This window comes from Manis pentadactyla, chromosome 16, assembly GCF_030020395.1.
Source record: "Manis pentadactyla isolate mManPen7 chromosome 16, mManPen7.hap1, whole genome shotgun sequence".
Taxonomy (NCBI): Eukaryota; Metazoa; Chordata; class Mammalia; order Pholidota; family Manidae; genus Manis; species Manis pentadactyla.
The window spans coordinates 38,846,237-38,863,454 of record NC_080034.1 but is presented as its reverse complement, the minus strand read 5'-3'; the positions used below and the strand labels follow the sequence as shown (position 1 = coordinate 38,863,454).

Below are 17,218 nucleotides of genomic sequence, written 5' to 3'. Positions count from 1 at the left end.
GTAACAACCATCCTTCCTCCTCACACCGCTGCCACACTTAGTGCCGAGCAGTGGGGGCCCTGTCAGGTTCAGTGGAGGTCAGGGAAAGCCACCCTACCTGGGCTCAGCTCTGACCCTCCCTGCCTCCTTTCCCGGGCAGAGAAGCTTGTGTGGCTGTCCCAGCCTTGAGCCATGGAGAGGTTGGTTCCTTGGGTGCCTGCCTCTGCCACCAGCTGTAGCCTCCGAATTGGGAAAGCACATCTGTGTGGACCCTTCGGGTTAGTCCTTGGATGGTTGTGGGACCTGCTCCCCGGGGAAATGCACATACATGCAGAGGTGGGCTACGGCTTGTGCCCAAGCCTGAGCATTCACTGCCTGCCCTCATCCTGTCTGTTTGGGCCAGGTTGGCACCCTCTGCCTGCTCTTGAGCCCCAGCACTGTCCAGCTGCCCTGGGAGCCACTCAGGTGGGAGCGGGCAGTCTGGGCAGATGTGTCTGTTGCTTCCTCAGCCTCCTGCTTGCATAGGCCTCTTGGTGCTTGTGGCAATAGAGAGGAGTTTGGCGAGGGCCTGCAAAAGGCTGGCTCCCAGGTAGCCAGTGGCTAGCAGTTCAGGAGGGCCCTCATGTTCTCCTTTTTGCTTCCAGGGGTCTAATGTGATGGAAGAGCAAGACCTGCGGGAGATTGGCATCAGTGACTCCCAGCACCGGCGGAAGCTGCTGCAGGCTGCAAGGTCCCTACCCAAGGTGACTGCTGGCAGCTGTGCCAAAGCCAGGGCCATCGCCTCCCACTAGCTGGACCCAGAAGGGGAAGGAGCTGGGGCTGGGGCGTGCAGATCTCTGCCATTGCCCACCCTCCTTATGGGAATCCCACGGCAGCATACAGTCCTTTTTACATGTCACATGTAGAGTCCCTGGAGAGTCATCAGAGCACTAGGGACAACTGAGGACCTGGCCTAGGCTCAGGAGGGAAGCTCCAGACCTCTGCCTGCCATGAGAGCTGATGCCCACAGGCTTGGCCTGTCTGCTGGAGCCCCTTAGGGGTCTCTCCTGACTTACTCAAGATCAGGTAGCCTGCCTTGACCCCTGCTGTCAGGCCCTCCCCAGGAAGGCCCTGGGGCGCTCAGAGCAACAGGCAGGCACACTCTGCCTGGATCCAGGTGCTGGTAGTCCTAAGCCTCCCCCTCGACTGTGCTTGTCCCTTCTACGTGTCCAGAGCTCAGGAAGCACAAACAAGTCCCAGCAGTGAGGCCAATACCTGCCTCACAGACACACGCCATATTCTTGTCCCACCAGGTCAGTGATCTTGTCAGAGCACAGTGGGGAGCCTGCAAACCCTCCTCCCCATCTAGCCTTATATGTAGGGCTGTCTTCCCCAGACTTGGAGTGCTCTGGTGGCCCCCACTTCTCAGATGGGGAAGCCGAGACCACAGTGGTGATGGAAAGGACTGTCTGAGGGAGGGCTCAGGGTACTGAGGACCCAGGCCCACAGGCCCCTCCTTGGCCCTCAGGAGCTGTCTTAGACCTGCCCCAGTGTGGTCTGTGTGCTGGCTGGAGCCCCTGGTCCCTGGTGTCCTGTCCATGAGTGCTGAGATGTCAGTCCTACCTCCCCTTGCCCTACAGGTGAAGGCTCTGGGCTGTGATGGAAACAGCCCCCCATCAGTGCCCTCCTGGCTGGAATCTCTGGGGCTGCAGGACTACATCCATTCCTTTCTGTCGAGTGGCTACAGCTCTGTTGACACTGTGAAGAACCTCTGGGAACTGGAGCTTGTCAACGTGAGTACAGCCTGTGTTCAGGCTGGCTTGGCCACTTCTTAAGTACGAGCATCTCTGGGCTGCCAGCTTGGCCTGTGAGGGGTGAGGTCAGCTGGAGGGCACTTGACCTGGGCCCTGCCTGATCCTTCCCTTGCTTCTCACCCCATCCAGGTTCTAAAGGTTCACCTGCTCGGCCATCGCAAGCGCATCATCGCCTCCCTCGCAGACAGACCCTACGAGGAGCCGCCTCAGAAGCCCCCACGGTTCTCCCAGCTGAGAGTGAGTTGAGGAGGGATGGACAAGGATTTGTGTTCTCTTGTGTTGTTCAGTGTGCCTCTGGGCCCAGACCGAGAGCGGAGCACAGCGGGGGTTGGTTATGCATCAGCGACATGCCTCCCGTCTTCATCAGCGAAGCTTGAGATGGCATGGCCCCTAACCAAGGGCCCAGTCTACATATTGGTAGCAGGTAAAGTGTTGGGCAAAGTAAGAAAACAATATCCAGGTGACTGGGTGCTGCCAAGTGTTAACTTCAGCAGAGGCGGAGGGGCCCCCTTTCAGGCAGGCTGACATGAACCTGAGACAAAGCTTGGAATACACAGCAGGACTGGGCCCCCCCACCTCGCCCGAAGTAAAATCCCTGCGGAGTGAGTGGGTAAGAGAACCTCACAGATGCTGGAGTCATGTGATCCCTGCCTGCAAAGCGGGTCAGCCTCTGCGAGCCCAAGGCCCAGGATGAGCTCTGCCCCACACCTGGGAGGCTGAGCGAGCCACCCACGGGCAGGAACGAGCCCTTGAGGGCTGGGCCCCTACAGGGCCCCCTGTGCCTCAGCCCCTGTACGAGCAGCAGCCTCGGAAAGTGGCCATTACTTTGTCCTATTTTTGCATGAGGCTGAGGTCCAGACTGGTCCTGAGAACCATGCAGCTGACATCCCAATATGAAAACTGAGGAGACTGATCTGTATTCTGTGAGGCAGCGCCTCAGCGTGCCGACAGGCGGCGCTGTGTTTTCTCAGGAAAGAGCTTTGGGTTGTTCACATGCCCCAGAGAGCATGTCTGGATGTGACCATGATATTATCTTTGGTACGTTTGAAATCGGCTTCCCAGCCCTGAAACCACCTCTCTTCCTGTAAGGCCCCCGGCCACAGAGAGTACAAGTGAACCAGGGACGCCATGGGGGCTGCTGGCCTGCAGGACTGGGTTGTCCGGGCTTCCTGGCTCCAGGACGAATCCGGTTGCTTTGATTGTTCCCAGGCTGGCCCAGTAGCCGTCTCCCCCCAGGCTCCTGGCCCAGCATGCCATTCTCTTGGCACCTCCTTGGCACTGTGCTGGTTCTCACTGACATCTGCCTATACCAGCCCAGGACTGGCTGATGACCACAACACAGGGCCTGGCCTGATGAGTTCCAAGTTTCACCTGGGTTTCTCCCCACTACAGTGCCAAGACTTACTCTCCCAGACATCGTCCCCCCTGAGCCAGAACGAATCCTGCGCTGGACAGTCCGCTGACCTGTTGCTACCTCCTGGGGACATGGGCAGGAGGCGGCAGGACAGTCTTCATGACCCTGCGGCTCCTTCTCGGGCGGAACGCTTCAGAATCCAGGTGGGGCAGGAGGGGGTCTGCAGACGGGGGCTCCCCTCATTCCTCTGGGCAGGGCAGGGCCTCCCAGACCCTTGCCCTGCCCTGAGTCCTTGCCAGCCTCAGCCATGGGAGGGAGACAGCAGCCTCCTCGCCTCCTCACCGGTGCCAGGCACCCAGCCCCGCGCCCCTGGTGCCGTGACCACATGACTCACTTCTGCTGTCACTGCTCGGGCCTCCTGTGTCTCATGTGGCCTGGACTGCCATGCTCAGGAGGAAGGAGGCTCCTCTTTGAGGACAGTCTCTTACCATGCAGCCTCTCAGTTTCTCCCCATCTCAACCCATTCCTCCCTTACCCATCTATTGCAGAGCTGCTTTCTCTCTCCTGCATCTCCACACCCTGCTGCCCCACCTGCCCAGCAAACTGCAGCCCAGATCAGACACAGTTTTTCCAGCCCCATTTTGATAGCCCAGTGGTGGGCGCAGCTGCCACCCACATTCAGTGCCATCACCCTCATGCACACCAGCCTCTGCTGGGCCCTTGGCCTGGGTAGGCCCATTACCCATTCCTAGCTCACCCATTCAGGGTATTGCTTTCAGGGCTCCCAGGTTTATTCAAGACTTGCCTGTCCTACCTCCTGTCTTGCGCAGATTCCAGGCTTTGTCTCTTGTTCCCCAGCTTGGCCCATTAGACGTAAGATTGACAGGTGTCCTCCAGCCCCCCAGGGTGAACGTCAGGTTCACCCTTTTTTTTCTTGACTCACACTTCTCATTTCTGACCTCTGGGGGTTTTCCTCACCTTTCCAGAAGCAAAGCCATGAATTTGACAAGATTTACCAAGCGTGTTGTCTAGCGGTTGTAATGGCTCCATACGAGAGACTTTTGCACCTTGCTAGGAATGGAAGTCATAGATATGACCTGAATCTTTCCCCCCTCCCCATTCCTACTAGTGCCCTAGTCAAGGATCCCATCTGCTCAAACATGGCTTGAAGCAGCCCCCTACCGTCTCATCCCCCGCCCCAGCGTCTGCCTCGAGGATCACTACAGGATGCATCCCTAGCCATGGAAACTTCCCACCCTAGCATTCGGCCCAGGGGCCTTGACCTGGAGACGGGGCTTCCAGGGCTATTAATGGTTCCTGCTCCCTGTCCTCTGTGCCTTCCCACACAGGCTGTTTTCTCCTCACAATTTTAGTCCTTTCCCATCCTCATTAAGACATCTCAGACACCATGGAGCCTTCCCAATGAGTCCATCTCAGGTGGCTCATGTCCCTGCTTCTCCAACCTTTTCTCTGGCATAGATAGGCCTCGCCTCTGCCCCAGTGCATTTGAATTGCTGGCTGCCTCCTGCCTCTCCACCTGACCTTTGAACTCCTTGGAGGTAGCTGGCTTCTTCCCCCTTGGGTGTGCTGGGCCTGGCAGGGAGCCTGTGAGAACACTGGAGTGGGCAAGCAGAGCAGTGATTCCACATGTTCTGCAGGAAGAGCACCGTGAGGCCAAGCTGACCCTTCGGCCCCCAAGCCTGGCCGCCCCCTATGCCCCTGTGCAGAGTTGGCAACACCAGCCAGAGAAGCTCATCTTCGAGTCCTGTGGTTACGAAGCCAACGTGAGTTGCACCTGTGCTCCCAGCCTGGCCAGCCTCCCTGCTCCCTGCCCCTCCTGGCCAGGCCTGGGGCTAACGCTCTTTTCTCCTCCTCAGATGGTCCGAGTATCTGGGGGCAGGCAGGGTGGAGGGTGGCCAGGGCTCTGGGTGGGTTTAGCCAGAGAGGAAAAGGGACCCTGGCCAGGATGGGGAGGGAGCTATTGGGAGAGGGAAGCACCTGACTGTGGTCCCAAATTGGCTGGGTCGCCCCTTGGTGGTGACGCAGGACTTCCTAAGCCCAGCCAATGCTCATTCCCACAGTACCTGGGCTCCATGTTGATCAAAGATCTTCGAGGGACAGAATCCACACAGGATGCCTGTGCCAAGATGCGGGTAGGTTGTCCAGTGTGGGGCTGGCTAGGATGGAAGGCATCAAATGGGGCACCAGCGGCAGCCGCCTGGGTGCTGCCATGTGCGGAACAACGGGGAGGCTGGGGGCTGGGGGACCCAAGGGGCTTTGCCTGGAGAAGGGGCACCCAAAGGCCACTCCTTGTTTCCTATAGAAATCCACTGAGCACATGAAGAAGGTCCCTACCATCATCCTGTCCATCACTTACAAAGGTGTCAAATTCATCGATGCCTCGAACAAGGTGTGCTTCTCACAAGCATGTTGGCCGGAGAGGACCCATCTCCCCATCCCTCAACTGCTGCCAGCTGGGTGTCTTCCCTAGAGTGTCCCCAGCCCATTTTTTTTTTTTTTTTTTTTTTTTTGGTATCATTAATCTACAATTTGATGAGGAACATTTTGTTTACTAGGCTCCCCCCTTCACCAAGTCCCCCCCCACCCCATTAGTCACTGACCATCAGTGCAGTGAGATGCTGTAAAATGACTGCTTGTCTTCTCTGTGTTGCAGAGCCCTCCCCGTGCCCCCCCCCACATTATACATGCTAATCGTAATGCCCCCTTTCTTCTTCCCCCCGCTTCTCCCTCCCTTCCCACCCATCTTCTCCAGTCCCTTTCCTTTCCCTTTGGTAACTGTTAGTCCTTCCTTGGGTTCTGTGATTCTGCTGCTGTTTAGTTCCTTCAGTTTTTCTTTATTCTATACTCCACATATGAGTGAAATCATTTGATACTTGTCTTTCTCCGCCTGGCTTATTTCACTGAGCATAATACCCTCTAGCTCCATCCATGTTGTGGCAAATGGTAGGATTTGTTTTCTTCTTATGGCTGAGTAATATTCCATTGTATGTATGTACCACCTCTTCTTTATCCATTCATCTACTGATGGACACTTAGGTTGCTTCCATTTCTTGGCTATTGTAAATAGTGCTGCAATAAACATAGGGGTGCATCTGTCTTTTTCGAACTGGGCTACTGCATTCTTAGGATAAATTCCTAGAAGTGGAATTCCTGGGTCAAATGGTATTTCTATTTTGAGCATTCTGAGGAACCTCCATACTGCTTTCCACAATGGTTGAACTAATTGACATTCCCACCAGCAGTGTAGGAGGGTTCTCCTTTCTCCACAACCTCGCCAACATTTGTCGTTGTTTGTCTTTTGGATGGTGGCGATCCTTACTGGTGTGAGGTAATATCTCATTGTGGTTTTAATTTGCATTTCTCTGATGACTAGCAATGTGGAGCATTTTTAATGTGTCTGTTGGCCATCTGAATTTCTTCTTTGGAGAACTGTCTGTTCAGCTCCACTGCCCATTTTTTAATTGAATTGTTTGCTTTTTGTTTGTTGAGGTGCGTGAGCTCTTTATATATTTTGGATGTCAACCCTTTATCGGATCTGTCACTTATGAATATATTCTCCCATACTGTAGGATGCGTTTTTGTTCTATTGGTGGTGTTTGCTATACAGAAGCTTTTCAGCTTGATATAGTCCCACTTGTTCATTTTTGCTTTTGTTTCTCTTGCCCGGGGAGATATGTTCATGAAGAAGTCGCTCATGTTTATGTCCATGAGATTTTTGCCCATGTTTTTTCCGAAGAGTTTTATGGTTTCATGGCTTACATTCAGGTCTTTGATCCATTTCGAATTTACTTTTGTGTATGGGGTTAGACATGATCCAGTTTCATTCTCTTACATGTAACTGTCCAGTTTTGCCAACACCAGCTGTTGAAGAGGCTGTCATTTCCCCACTGTATGTCCCTGGCTCCTTTATCATATATTAATTGAGCATACATGTTTGGGTTAATGTTTGGAGAACCTATTCTGTTCCACTGGTCTGTGGCTCTGTTCTTGTGCTAGTACCAAATTGTCTTGATTACTGTGGCTTTGTAGTAGAGCTTGAGTTGGGAAGCAAGATCCTTCCCACTTTATTCTTCCTTCTCAGGATTGCTTTGGCTACTTGGGGTCTTTGGTGGTTCCATATGAATTTTAGAACTATTTGTTCCAGTTCATTGAAGAATGCTGTTGGTAATTTGATAGGGATTGCATTAAATCTGTAGATTGCTTTAGGCAGGATGGCCATTTTGACAATATTAATTCTTCCTAGCCAAGAGCATGGGATGAGTTTCCATTTGTTAGTGTTCTCTTTAATTTCTCTTAAGAGTGTCTTGTAGTTTTCAGGGTATAGGTCTTTCACTTCGTTGGTTAGGTTTATTCCTAGGTGTTTTATTCTTTTTTATGCAATTGTGAATGGAATTGTTTTCCTGGTTTCTCTATTAGTTCATTGTTAGTGTATAGGAAAGCCTCAGATTTCTGTGCATTAATTTTGTATCCTGCAACTTTTCTGTATTCTGATATCAGTTCTAGTAGTTTTGGAGTGGAGTCTTTAGGGTTTTTTATGTACAATATCATGTCATCTGCAAATAGTGATATCTATGTTCATCAGGGATATTGGTCTGTAATTTTCTTTTTTTGGTGGGATCTTTGCCTGGTTTTGGTATTAGAGTGGTGCTGGCTTCATAGAATGAGTCTGGAAGTATTCCCTCTTCTTCTATTTTTTGGAAAACTTTAAGGAGAATGGGTATTATGTCTTCTCTGTATGTCTGATAAAACTCCACGGTAAATCCATCTTGCCCGGGAGTTTTGCTCTTTGATAGTTTTTTGATTACCAATTCAATTTCTTTGCTGTTAATTGGTCTGTTTAGATTTTCTGTTTCTTCCTTGGTCAGTCTTGAAAGGTTGTATTTTTCTAGGAAGTTGTCCATTTCTTCTAGGTTTTCCAGCTTGTTAGCATATTCTCTAATAATTCTTTGTATTTCTGTGGGGTCCCCAGCCCTTTTTATTCCTCGTCATTCCCACCACCCAGTGTGGTGCATGACTCTCAGTTGCCACTTAACCTGATCCCAGGACCCTGCTCTAGTGACAGCCACAGCTTACCTTCCTCAGCATGGGCTGTCGGCCCCACCTCCCCATTCTCAGGCTCTTAATGGTGCAAACCCTTTAGTGAGCAAACGGCTCCTTGTACACCTTACACTTGGTACCCCACCTCCCAATTACCCAGAAGGCAGAAGGGGCTGGGAGCTGCAGTGGGATGTGAGCATTTTACTCCCTCAGTTGCTGTGGTCAAAGGTGGAGACCCGAAAACTAAATTTGGTGAGGCTAGACACTGCCCCCTACCCCAACCCAACAAAAGCAGGGAGCAGTAGTGGTATTGGGTTAATGTCCTAGGTGGGGAGAGGCGTGGCCTCAGGGAGCTGAGGATCCCAGCCCTCCTTTCCTGGCAGAATGTCATCGCAGAGCATGAGATCCGGAACATTTCCTGTGCCGCCCAGGACCCAGAGGACCTCTGTACCTTTGCCTACATCACCAAGGACCTGCAGACCAGCCACCACTATTGCCATGTCTTCAGCACGGTGGACGTGGTGGGTAGGGCCCTACAGCCGGAGGGACTACGTCAAGGCAGCCTCAGCTCAGTGCTATACCAGCACCTGCGCCAGGCACTTTGTTTCCTGGAGCCTCAGCAGCTTTCTAGTCTAGTCCAGTCCCCTTTACAGTAATGAGACAGAAGCAGAGAAAGGTGGCTTATCCAGGGTTCTCATGACAGGCTTCCTGCTTCTTGAGCCAAGTGTTTCTTAGGTCAGCCAAGGCCTCTGTCTCCCCTGGACTGTTTGTCAACTCACCACCCTAATTCCCCAGCCCTCCAGCTGAGCAGCCTTCCTGCCGTGCCCTCTTCCTCCCTCTTGCGGGCAACGGTGCTCTCCTGGCAGTTTCTTCTCAGGCTGGGCTCTGGTGCTGTGGGGCTGAGGGCAGCCATTGGTACAGGCTGCCCCCAGGGACAGGAGTGCAGCAGAGACTCCCTCTACCCTGAGACAAGGGCCCAGGCCCTCTCCTCACCCACTGACTTGTGTCCAGGCCCCTATTGCCCTTAGGGAGAGTAACTAATTCCCAAACCTCTGGTGGCTTCTGGAACACAGATGGTTCATGCATTCCCAGCCCCAGGACCTCAGTGCTTGCTCAGGTGCAGAGTCCTGGCTCTGCCACTTGCTAGCTGTGTGATCTTAGAACCATCACTTCTCCCAGCAGCTCATCTGTAAAGTGGATGTAATGGCACCAACCTCAAAGGGTTGTTTTGAAGATTAAATGAGGTAATCCACCCAGTACCTGTAATTTCTGGACTTTTCTGTGTAGCTTACATTCTCCGAGTAGTCAGTTATGCTCTAACACGACACTCGTGTTCCTCAGGATCACTGAATGGTGTGAGATTACACAGTGAAACCAGGGTTATGGGGGAAAGGGGCACAACACTCAGAAACAGTCAGTGACACATTTAGACACTAGCACATTTATTCATTAAGTGTTAAGAAATACATACATACTACAGTAAATGTGACACTCTACCTGAGGAAGACTGCAAGATGATATGTGGAAGTGTGTGCCTGCCCTCCTGCCAGCCTGCATGCCCAAGCAAGAGGACAAAAGGGGGCTAGACAGAGAGAGAAGAGCAGCAGTTCAGTCGGAGGATGAGGCCGAGGGTGAGCTGCAGGGCAGCAGCCAGGTGGCCCTGGGAGGGGCTGCAGCTGAGCCCTGGCGAGGTGCTTGGGTCCAGCGGGAAGCTGAGCCACCAGGGCTGGGCAGTGTGGCTCAGTGTCATCCTGACACAGGCACGTTTTGTGTGTTCCCAGGCGAGCTGGGCTGGCTGGGTGCATTCTGTGCCTTCACCTAGTGTTTGTCTCCGATGGAGTCATGCATGCGGAATCACAAATGTATGTTATGCTCAGATTGTTCCCTAATGTATAGATCACCTTGGGACAAATTTGTGTTCTCAACACATGTTCAGCACAATAGGCTCGTTACCTCTTCACGTGCTGCTCAGGCTCTGAGGCCAGGACAGGTGTAGGACAGGTGTTAGAGAAAAGGGATGAGCAGCTTCTCAGTCTTACCTGCTTAAACTTTGCCATTTCCTCCCAGAATCTGACCTACGAGATTATCCTGACTCTGGGGCAGGCGTTTGAGGTGGCCTATCAGCTAGCTCTGCAGGCCCAGAAGTCCAGGCCCACCGGGGCCTCTGCAGCTGAGATGATTGAAACAAAATCTTCCAAACCCGTGCCTAAGCCTCGGGTGGGCATGAGGAAGTCAGCGGTACGTGGCCCCAGTCACCAAGACTCCCCACCCCACTGGCCCCGGGATTTGAGGGCTTGGGGTGGAGTCAGGCACGAGGAGGGGCTTCTCACTCTCAGACAGCTGGCCCCTCAGGAAATGGCCCATTAATTAGGTGCCCACCGTGAGGGTGAGGTCCCTGTTCTCTGCCAGGAAGGCAGCAGCAGCCTCTTTAACATAAGGTGGGCAGCTATCCACCCCTGGGCTTCCTGCCTGCTCCCTTGCCAGGGCCCAGACACAGTGGGGCTGCAGACAACATGGCCCATGGGTGAGCCCCCAGTAACAGCACCCCCTGTCTGTGTCTGCTTTGCTCCGCACCCCAGGTGCTGCTGCCCCCCGATAGTCGCTGTTGTTACTGTCACACCTGCACCACCCATCGTCCTTCCTACCTACCGCTGCCGTCTGTTAGTCCTGGAGTCAAGGTCTTTACATCTCCTGCTGTCTATGTGTCAGTCCCCGAAATGACCGTGAGCTTTCTGAGACTCCAGTGGCCTCCCGCTCTGCCTGCGTGACGTTCTTTCCTGAGCGGCCCTCCTGCTGTCCCTGTCTGTGCTTTAGCCCTCTGTCCTCTGCCGTGTGACCTCTCTCCAGAGGTCTGGGGTGCCTGCTGTGGTCTTGCCGAGGGTGCGCTCTCTGACCCTGCAAAGGGACCTGAGGCTTGGAGTTTCCAAACCCTTACCCCTTCCTGCCACTGTGAACAGATTTGGGGCTTAGAACATGATGTTCAGGTAGGGCAAGGCTCCTTAGAGCAACCCTAAGGATTCCTGGGAGAAGTTGACCCTGGTGAGGTCTAGAGGTGACCTTCCCATGGTGCTCCAGGGAAGGTGTCACTTCTGCCACACTCCATCCCACCCCCAGGGAGCTTGCACCTCAGCTGAAGAGAACAAGGTCTGTGCATCATGCCCCTCATGCAGACGTGAGAGCAGCCATGGCCTCGGGGTGTGGAAGGGGCAGCTGGGCCCTGTTGCCCTTGGCCAAGGCACAGCACCTCTCTCTCTCTGACTCTTCACCCTTCTTCCTTGGCAGTTGGACCCACCCGACATGGATTCAGATGCCCAGTCCCATGCCAGCGTCTCCTGGATTGTGGACCCCAAACCAGACTCTAAGCGGAGCCTCAGCACCAAGTATGAGACCACTATCTTCTAACCACCCACTCCCTGTCTCCACTAGTCTCACTGTGCCTTGCCATCCGATCTTTTTGCTGTTCTCAACTCTCCTTCCAGCTGCTGACGCCAAGGCCCCAACCCCCTCGGGACCTGCTCTCCTGGGCAGCAGCTCTAGACACTGCACATTCCCAGCTTGTACCTACCACCACCGGACACTGTGAACTCCCCCCTGGGCGAGTGCAGCTTGGGAGGGGGGGTGGGCAGGACTGCCTTTGCAGTGGGCACCAGGAAGTCTAAGGGGGCCCCATTGCACCCAGGAAGCCTCAGCGGGCAGGCACTATGAATCCTGAGGGGGGGCAATCCTTGAGCAGAGTCCAGGCAGCACCAGTGACCACTCCCTCTGAGCGGGCCGGCTCTGTCCACCATCCTCTCTTCTGCGCAGAGCCACAGCTGGGTGCCGCTGCCAAGAGCTAACCACCTTTCCCTACACTACCAACCACTGTGACCATCTGGTGCCAGAATTCCCCTGCAGTCTGTTCTCAGCTGGCCTGCAGCCCTGTCCCTTGCTCCTGTGCTCTAAGGTGCTGGCCTCCCCCTGTGAGACCCTGAGCTTTCTGTGAGGGCCCAAAGCCCATGCCAGGCCCCTGGCATAGACCTGATTCCAGAGCACAGGGCTCTGAGCACCTAAACACCCTTAGGCTGGCTTCCCTCAGCAGGCTTCTTGGTCCCGATGGGTCTTCCACTCCAAGGACTGGGATGGCATGGATGTGGTCGGCCCCTCACATCTTCGCCAGTGAGTCACAAGACTGGCTCTGGAGTCTAGCTCACTGAGGAGGAAGGCCTTTCTGTAGAACCCAGCAAGAGGGAGGCCTGTGCCCTGCACACATACAGCACCTTTTCCCCTCACAGAACAGAGCTGCTCGAGGACAGGGGCCTGGACTGAACAACGCCCCTTGTCGTCCAGGAGCTGACACTTCTCCACAGTGTGGGGGTCAGATAGCCGTTACCCAGCCCCCCTGGTCTACCGCCCCCAGCCTCTTGATGCCTCTAAGAGGAGGCTGTGCAGTTCATGTCCTCCAGGCAGTTCAGAAGCTGGGTTGTGGAGTTGAGGCTTGGAAGATGCCCACATTCTCTGGTGTGGGCAAATCAGCTTAGACAGCAGGAGACAGGAAAGCAGTGGTTCCAGTAGGAAGCTGGCCAGACACAGCCTCGTCCAGTGGGAAAGCCAGTAAGTTACAGCAGTTCTAGAGTTGAAGCCCAAGCGGCTAAAGCAGGGTGGGCCTCCTGCCTGCTGCCTGTCCTGTGCCTTCCCGGACAGATGCACTGAGCCCAAGGTGGCAGCGGGCTGTGAGGGACCTTCTGTTCTGCTCCCCCACTTGTTTTTCCGCTTCCTCCATCTTGTGCAGGCCCCTTTGGTTAACCCTTTCCCCCCCCCCCTGTTATGTTTGCTTCTGCCAAGCTGAGCCACTGAGGAACCAAACATGCTGCGGAAACAGACGTGGGGAGCGCAGGCTCCCATCGCTGCCGCCAGCGTCTCATCCGCAGCTCTGAAGATCCAGGCCCCACCTCTGCCTGTAGGAGCTCCTCTGGGCTGCCTGGCCTGGGCCTGCCACCACCAGGGCTTACAGAGCAAGCCCTGCCCTGGCTGTGCTCCAGGCCTCTAGCTGATGAAACTGAGCTCTAGAGAGTCAAGAAGTGACTTGTCCAGAACACATTTTTAATAGAAAAACACATTTTTATAAAATGGACTTTTAACACTTGGCTCAAACCTCTAGGTTAAACTGGCAATCTTTAGACGAACGGCTGTAGGGTCAGCACGGGGATCCTGAGACTGGCCAAAAGGCCAGTCTCTCCAGCCCTCTGTCCTGAGGATGGGGTCCTGACATGGGCTGGTAGGTCTGAAGAAAAGGCAGTGGCCTATGAGAACTGAAAGCAGCCACACGAGGGACAGCACTGAGTAGGTTATTAGTCAGTCTGCTTTTCAAACCCACACATTAGCTGCTGTTCTCATGAACTGCACAGCTTCTTGTCCCCGTCGAGAGGTGGACACAGCCCCTGCTGTCAGCACAGCTTGAGAGACACCTGGGAAAGGCAGAGGCCTCTGGTCCGTTTCTTCGTTCCAAATGTGAAGGCCCAGGGGCCAAATGGAGATGACCAAGCAGCCCCTGGTGCCATGAAGTCTGAGCCAGTGCTGGAGCTCTGGGCCGCTGCTCAGTCTCTGACCTGGTGGTAGTCAGAGCCCTGCCCTGGGCTGCCTGGCCTACGAGCTCTCTGGCGACCTCAGACTGCCTGAGTCAAGTCAGGAGAAAAAGCAGCTTTGTTTTGGGCATTAATGGGTAGGTCCACTAAGACTGCTACCTGCCAACTTGTGATCTGTCTAATCAGGGCTCACTTTGATAGGACTCACTTTGATACTCTGAATTATTGGTTTGACTGTTGTATTTCCAGCTGCTGGGCTCTTTCCTGGCTCCAAGTTTATAGGAGGCTAAATAAGGCAACAGTCAATTTGATTTTCCCACGACATGGCCTTCAGGGCAGGCTGGCGTCCTAGTGCACCACTGTCACTTAAATTGCTTCACTTTTTAACTGTGTTCCCTCTTCTTGGAGTACAGTAGAAACAGAGGAGTTGATTCCTGTGAGGCCGAGAGGCAGAGCCGGAGTAGGGAGCAGAAAGGAGCCTTTCCGCCATGGGTAATCCCACAGCCTGCAAGCTTGGCTGGCACAGGGCAGTCTGGTCCCAGCAGCATTATGCCAGGCTTCAGCGGTACTTCTGTTATATGTAGGGGGAGTGTTCTTGGGCACATTCACAACCCCTACGGTTGGCCAGAAATTGAAAGCTGGAGGCTGGGCCCTGTGGGGCTCCTCTTTGCTGAGCTATCCAGCTGGCATCATAGGCCCTAGGGGTCACTTCCCCTCTGGAGTAGGGGCAAGTTACTGTCCACTTAGCAGTACTAAACAAGGGCCTTGACACCTGAAAGTTTGACTTCACTTCCTGCTTCCAGGACCAGTGAGGCTTCTAGTCAGCTCCCACCATGCAGTATTCAGCCCCCAATTTCTCAGAATTGACCAGGCACCCTGTGCAGTGCAGCACCGGCGCTGTCCTCCTGAGGAAGGCCGGGTCTTACCCGAGTAGGCCTCTCTTGGTAGATGGTAGATCCAAAAAGAAAACTGGGTAGACACTACGACGAGCTCCTCACGCTGTCATTTTGTGTTTGTCTTAATCATATATAGGTGTTTCCTCCCCTTGAAGCTGCTATGTCTTTATTTATTCAGGGTGTTTTCATATGGGAAAGCTTTGCCTCATCTGCCCTGGCCCTGGGTTTTGTTTTGAGATTGGCTTATTTCTGAGTCGTCAAGAAAGGAAGGGACTGGGGCTTTCTTTCTCCTTTGCTCCTCTTCGGGGCAGGTACTCTCCCTTCCATACAAAGGAATAGTGTAACTTTAAGGACAGGCTTCAAGTGGAAAAGCCCCTGCTTCTGAGCACAGGTCAGACAATGTGGCAAATCCTGTCACCGTGTTCCTGAACTGGGCAGGAGACTGATTAGGTGGGACTTGAAATGGGGTCAGTACCTGCCACTGGCCATGGGCTTTCTGCTTGCCAGCTTCTCTGAGCAGCAGGACTTCCTCGTGACGGGCTCTGCCATTGCCCCCTGCCCCTAGGCCTGTAGCATCAGGTTCCAGATGGGGGTTCCTTGAGAAGCCTCTAGTTGAGCAGGCAGCTAGCACAGTTGGAGCTGTCAGGATGTTAGAAAGCTGGCTGACCTCAGTTTTCGAGATGCCCAGGCCTGCAGAATGTCAGGAGATGCAGTTCACAAAAGTGTTGCTGCTAATGGTGTGGCAGTGGGACTGAATTGTAATGAAATGTTATTTAATCCTTGTCTCTGTATTTTGATACTTGAATGAATTCCCTCTTATTTTACTGTACATACAATTGTTAATCTGTCTGATTTGGTCTGAATTACATCTTGTAGTACCAAGTATAACCAATGTGTGCAACACCATAGACTGACCTCACTACATGAGAGAGAGTGTAAATATTCTTGGGCTTCCAGCTTTGGTTTTGTTACTTTCATAACTGTGCAACTTAGAACACACTGAATTAATAAATGAGAAGCAACATGAAACCAGCCTTACTTTTTGGAGTCTTTGATTTGGAAAGTGTCTTATTTTCTGGCAGGAGTGCAGGCACAGGCTAGATGCTGGCCAGGTCAGTGATGAGGATCCTGCTCTGTTTGGCTGGAATGAACTTGGGAATTTGCTCTGTCATTGAATTTGTCACTCTTCAACAGGAAGCTTGCTAGGGATTGTCAGTTAAGGTTAAGCCCATTTAGTTGCAAGGGCCCTGTGATTCACCTTCCCTCATTTGGAACATCTGAATACTAATTAAGGGCCACATTTCTGGTTATGGCTGTAGCTCCTCCATATCCTCATCTGGGCTGGTCACCCACAGACATTTATTGAATATGTGTGTATAAGGCAGTGTGGAGGATCAAGAGCTGTGGTAGGAAAATGTCTCCCTTTAGGAACTTAGTTTGATTGCGGAGGTTGTTTCAGACATACACGCTAGCTACTGGCCCAGAGCAACACTGTGAGCCCCCCAAGACAGCCCCAGGACTGTGGGGAGTCAGAGGGATGGGGAACTCCTAGAGCTAGGTGGCAGGGAAGGTAGGGGTGGTGCCTGGGCTGGCATTTAAAGGGGAGGGTTCGGGAAGGCACGGATGACACTAATGGCCCTCTCACTGACTGAACCCCTGTGTTCCAAACCCTGCTCACACCTGTATAGGCAACCATCTTCTTAGCCCTCACACTTTCTGGGTATTATTGTCTCTACTTATAAAGAAACAGGCTCAGATAGGTTAAAACTCCTGCCTAGGCCAGCTGAAGAGGACCTTAGAGACCATCTAGTGCAGTGGCTTCAAGTTGGCCTCAGAGCTCCTGGCCCCACACCTGCTAGCACTGAGCACTCTTACTCATGAATTTCTGGGAAACATTCTATTTGTCAAAGGGCTTTAAAAGAGAAAATCACTGATCTAATCTAATGCCCAATTATATTTGAGAAGAAAACAAGGCCAAGAATAGGGAAACGATTTTCTCTTAACCTGGCTGGCTCATGGCAGAGAGGACCAAAACACAATTACAGCTTCTTAGACCAAATTGCATTGAAATTGGGAAAGTAGAGTTTTAAGTCCAGTCATGGAGCCTTTCCAGACTAAGGGGTTCATCATCCTCACACCCCTTTGCTCTCTGACTTTGGCAGTCTTTCGTAGGTAGAAGAAACCTTACAGCTAGAAGAGAAGAGTCTGGTCATACTTAGCATCACAGTTCCTCTGGAACAGGGTACCAGGACACACGGCCACTGTCAGAGTCCCTTTTGGCATCACTCATAAACCTTACATGTGACTCACTCATGCTGCCCAACTGAGGACCACAATGCTGATTGTGCCTTGGTGGCCGGGTGAGTAGGGAGACAGACCATTTCACGCTGGGCACCTGGACCTGCCATTCTGAGCCACAGGCATGTTCTGCCTGGCCAAATGAGAACCAGAGTTGACCAGAAAAGGGAGAATGGAAGGACCAGGAGGAGGAGTGGGCGGGGGCAGTCTCAAAGGAGTGGAAGGGACACTCCCAACAGGACTGCATCCGTCCAGCCCATCTCCACACCTCGCCTTTCC

At 53.1% G+C, this 17,218-nt stretch overlaps 1 protein-coding gene across 6 annotated transcripts in view; it reads left to right on the top strand.

Annotated features, from left to right (window-relative positions):
• The window catches only part of ANKS1A (ankyrin repeat and sterile alpha motif domain containing 1A), a 296,375-nt gene extending 280,705 nt beyond the window's left edge, over positions 1 to 15,670 (top strand). For 2 of the 6 annotated variants that reach the window (XM_057494082.1, XM_057494079.1), the window contains 10 exons: positions 624 to 722; positions 1,599 to 1,751; positions 1,902 to 2,009; positions 3,165 to 3,329; positions 4,785 to 4,910; positions 5,208 to 5,279; positions 5,450 to 5,536; positions 8,568 to 8,705; positions 10,252 to 10,422; positions 11,467 to 11,586. In XM_057494082.1, the coding sequence (XP_057350065.1) occupies positions 624 to 722; positions 1,599 to 1,751; positions 1,902 to 2,009; positions 3,165 to 3,329; positions 4,785 to 4,910; positions 5,208 to 5,279; positions 5,450 to 5,536; positions 8,568 to 8,705; positions 10,252 to 10,422; positions 11,467 to 11,586 (1,239 nt within the window). Of the gene's footprint in view, positions 1 to 623; positions 723 to 1,598; positions 1,752 to 1,901; positions 2,010 to 3,164; positions 3,330 to 4,784; positions 4,911 to 5,207; positions 5,280 to 5,449; positions 5,537 to 8,567; positions 8,706 to 10,251; positions 10,423 to 11,466; positions 11,587 to 11,663; positions 12,985 to 13,005 lie in introns of those variants that run through there. The other 4 variants (XM_057494081.1, XM_057494080.1, XM_057494084.1 and 1 more) reach the window with 4 other exon arrangements.
• The last annotated feature ends 1,548 nt before the right edge of the window (positions 15,671 to 17,218 follow it).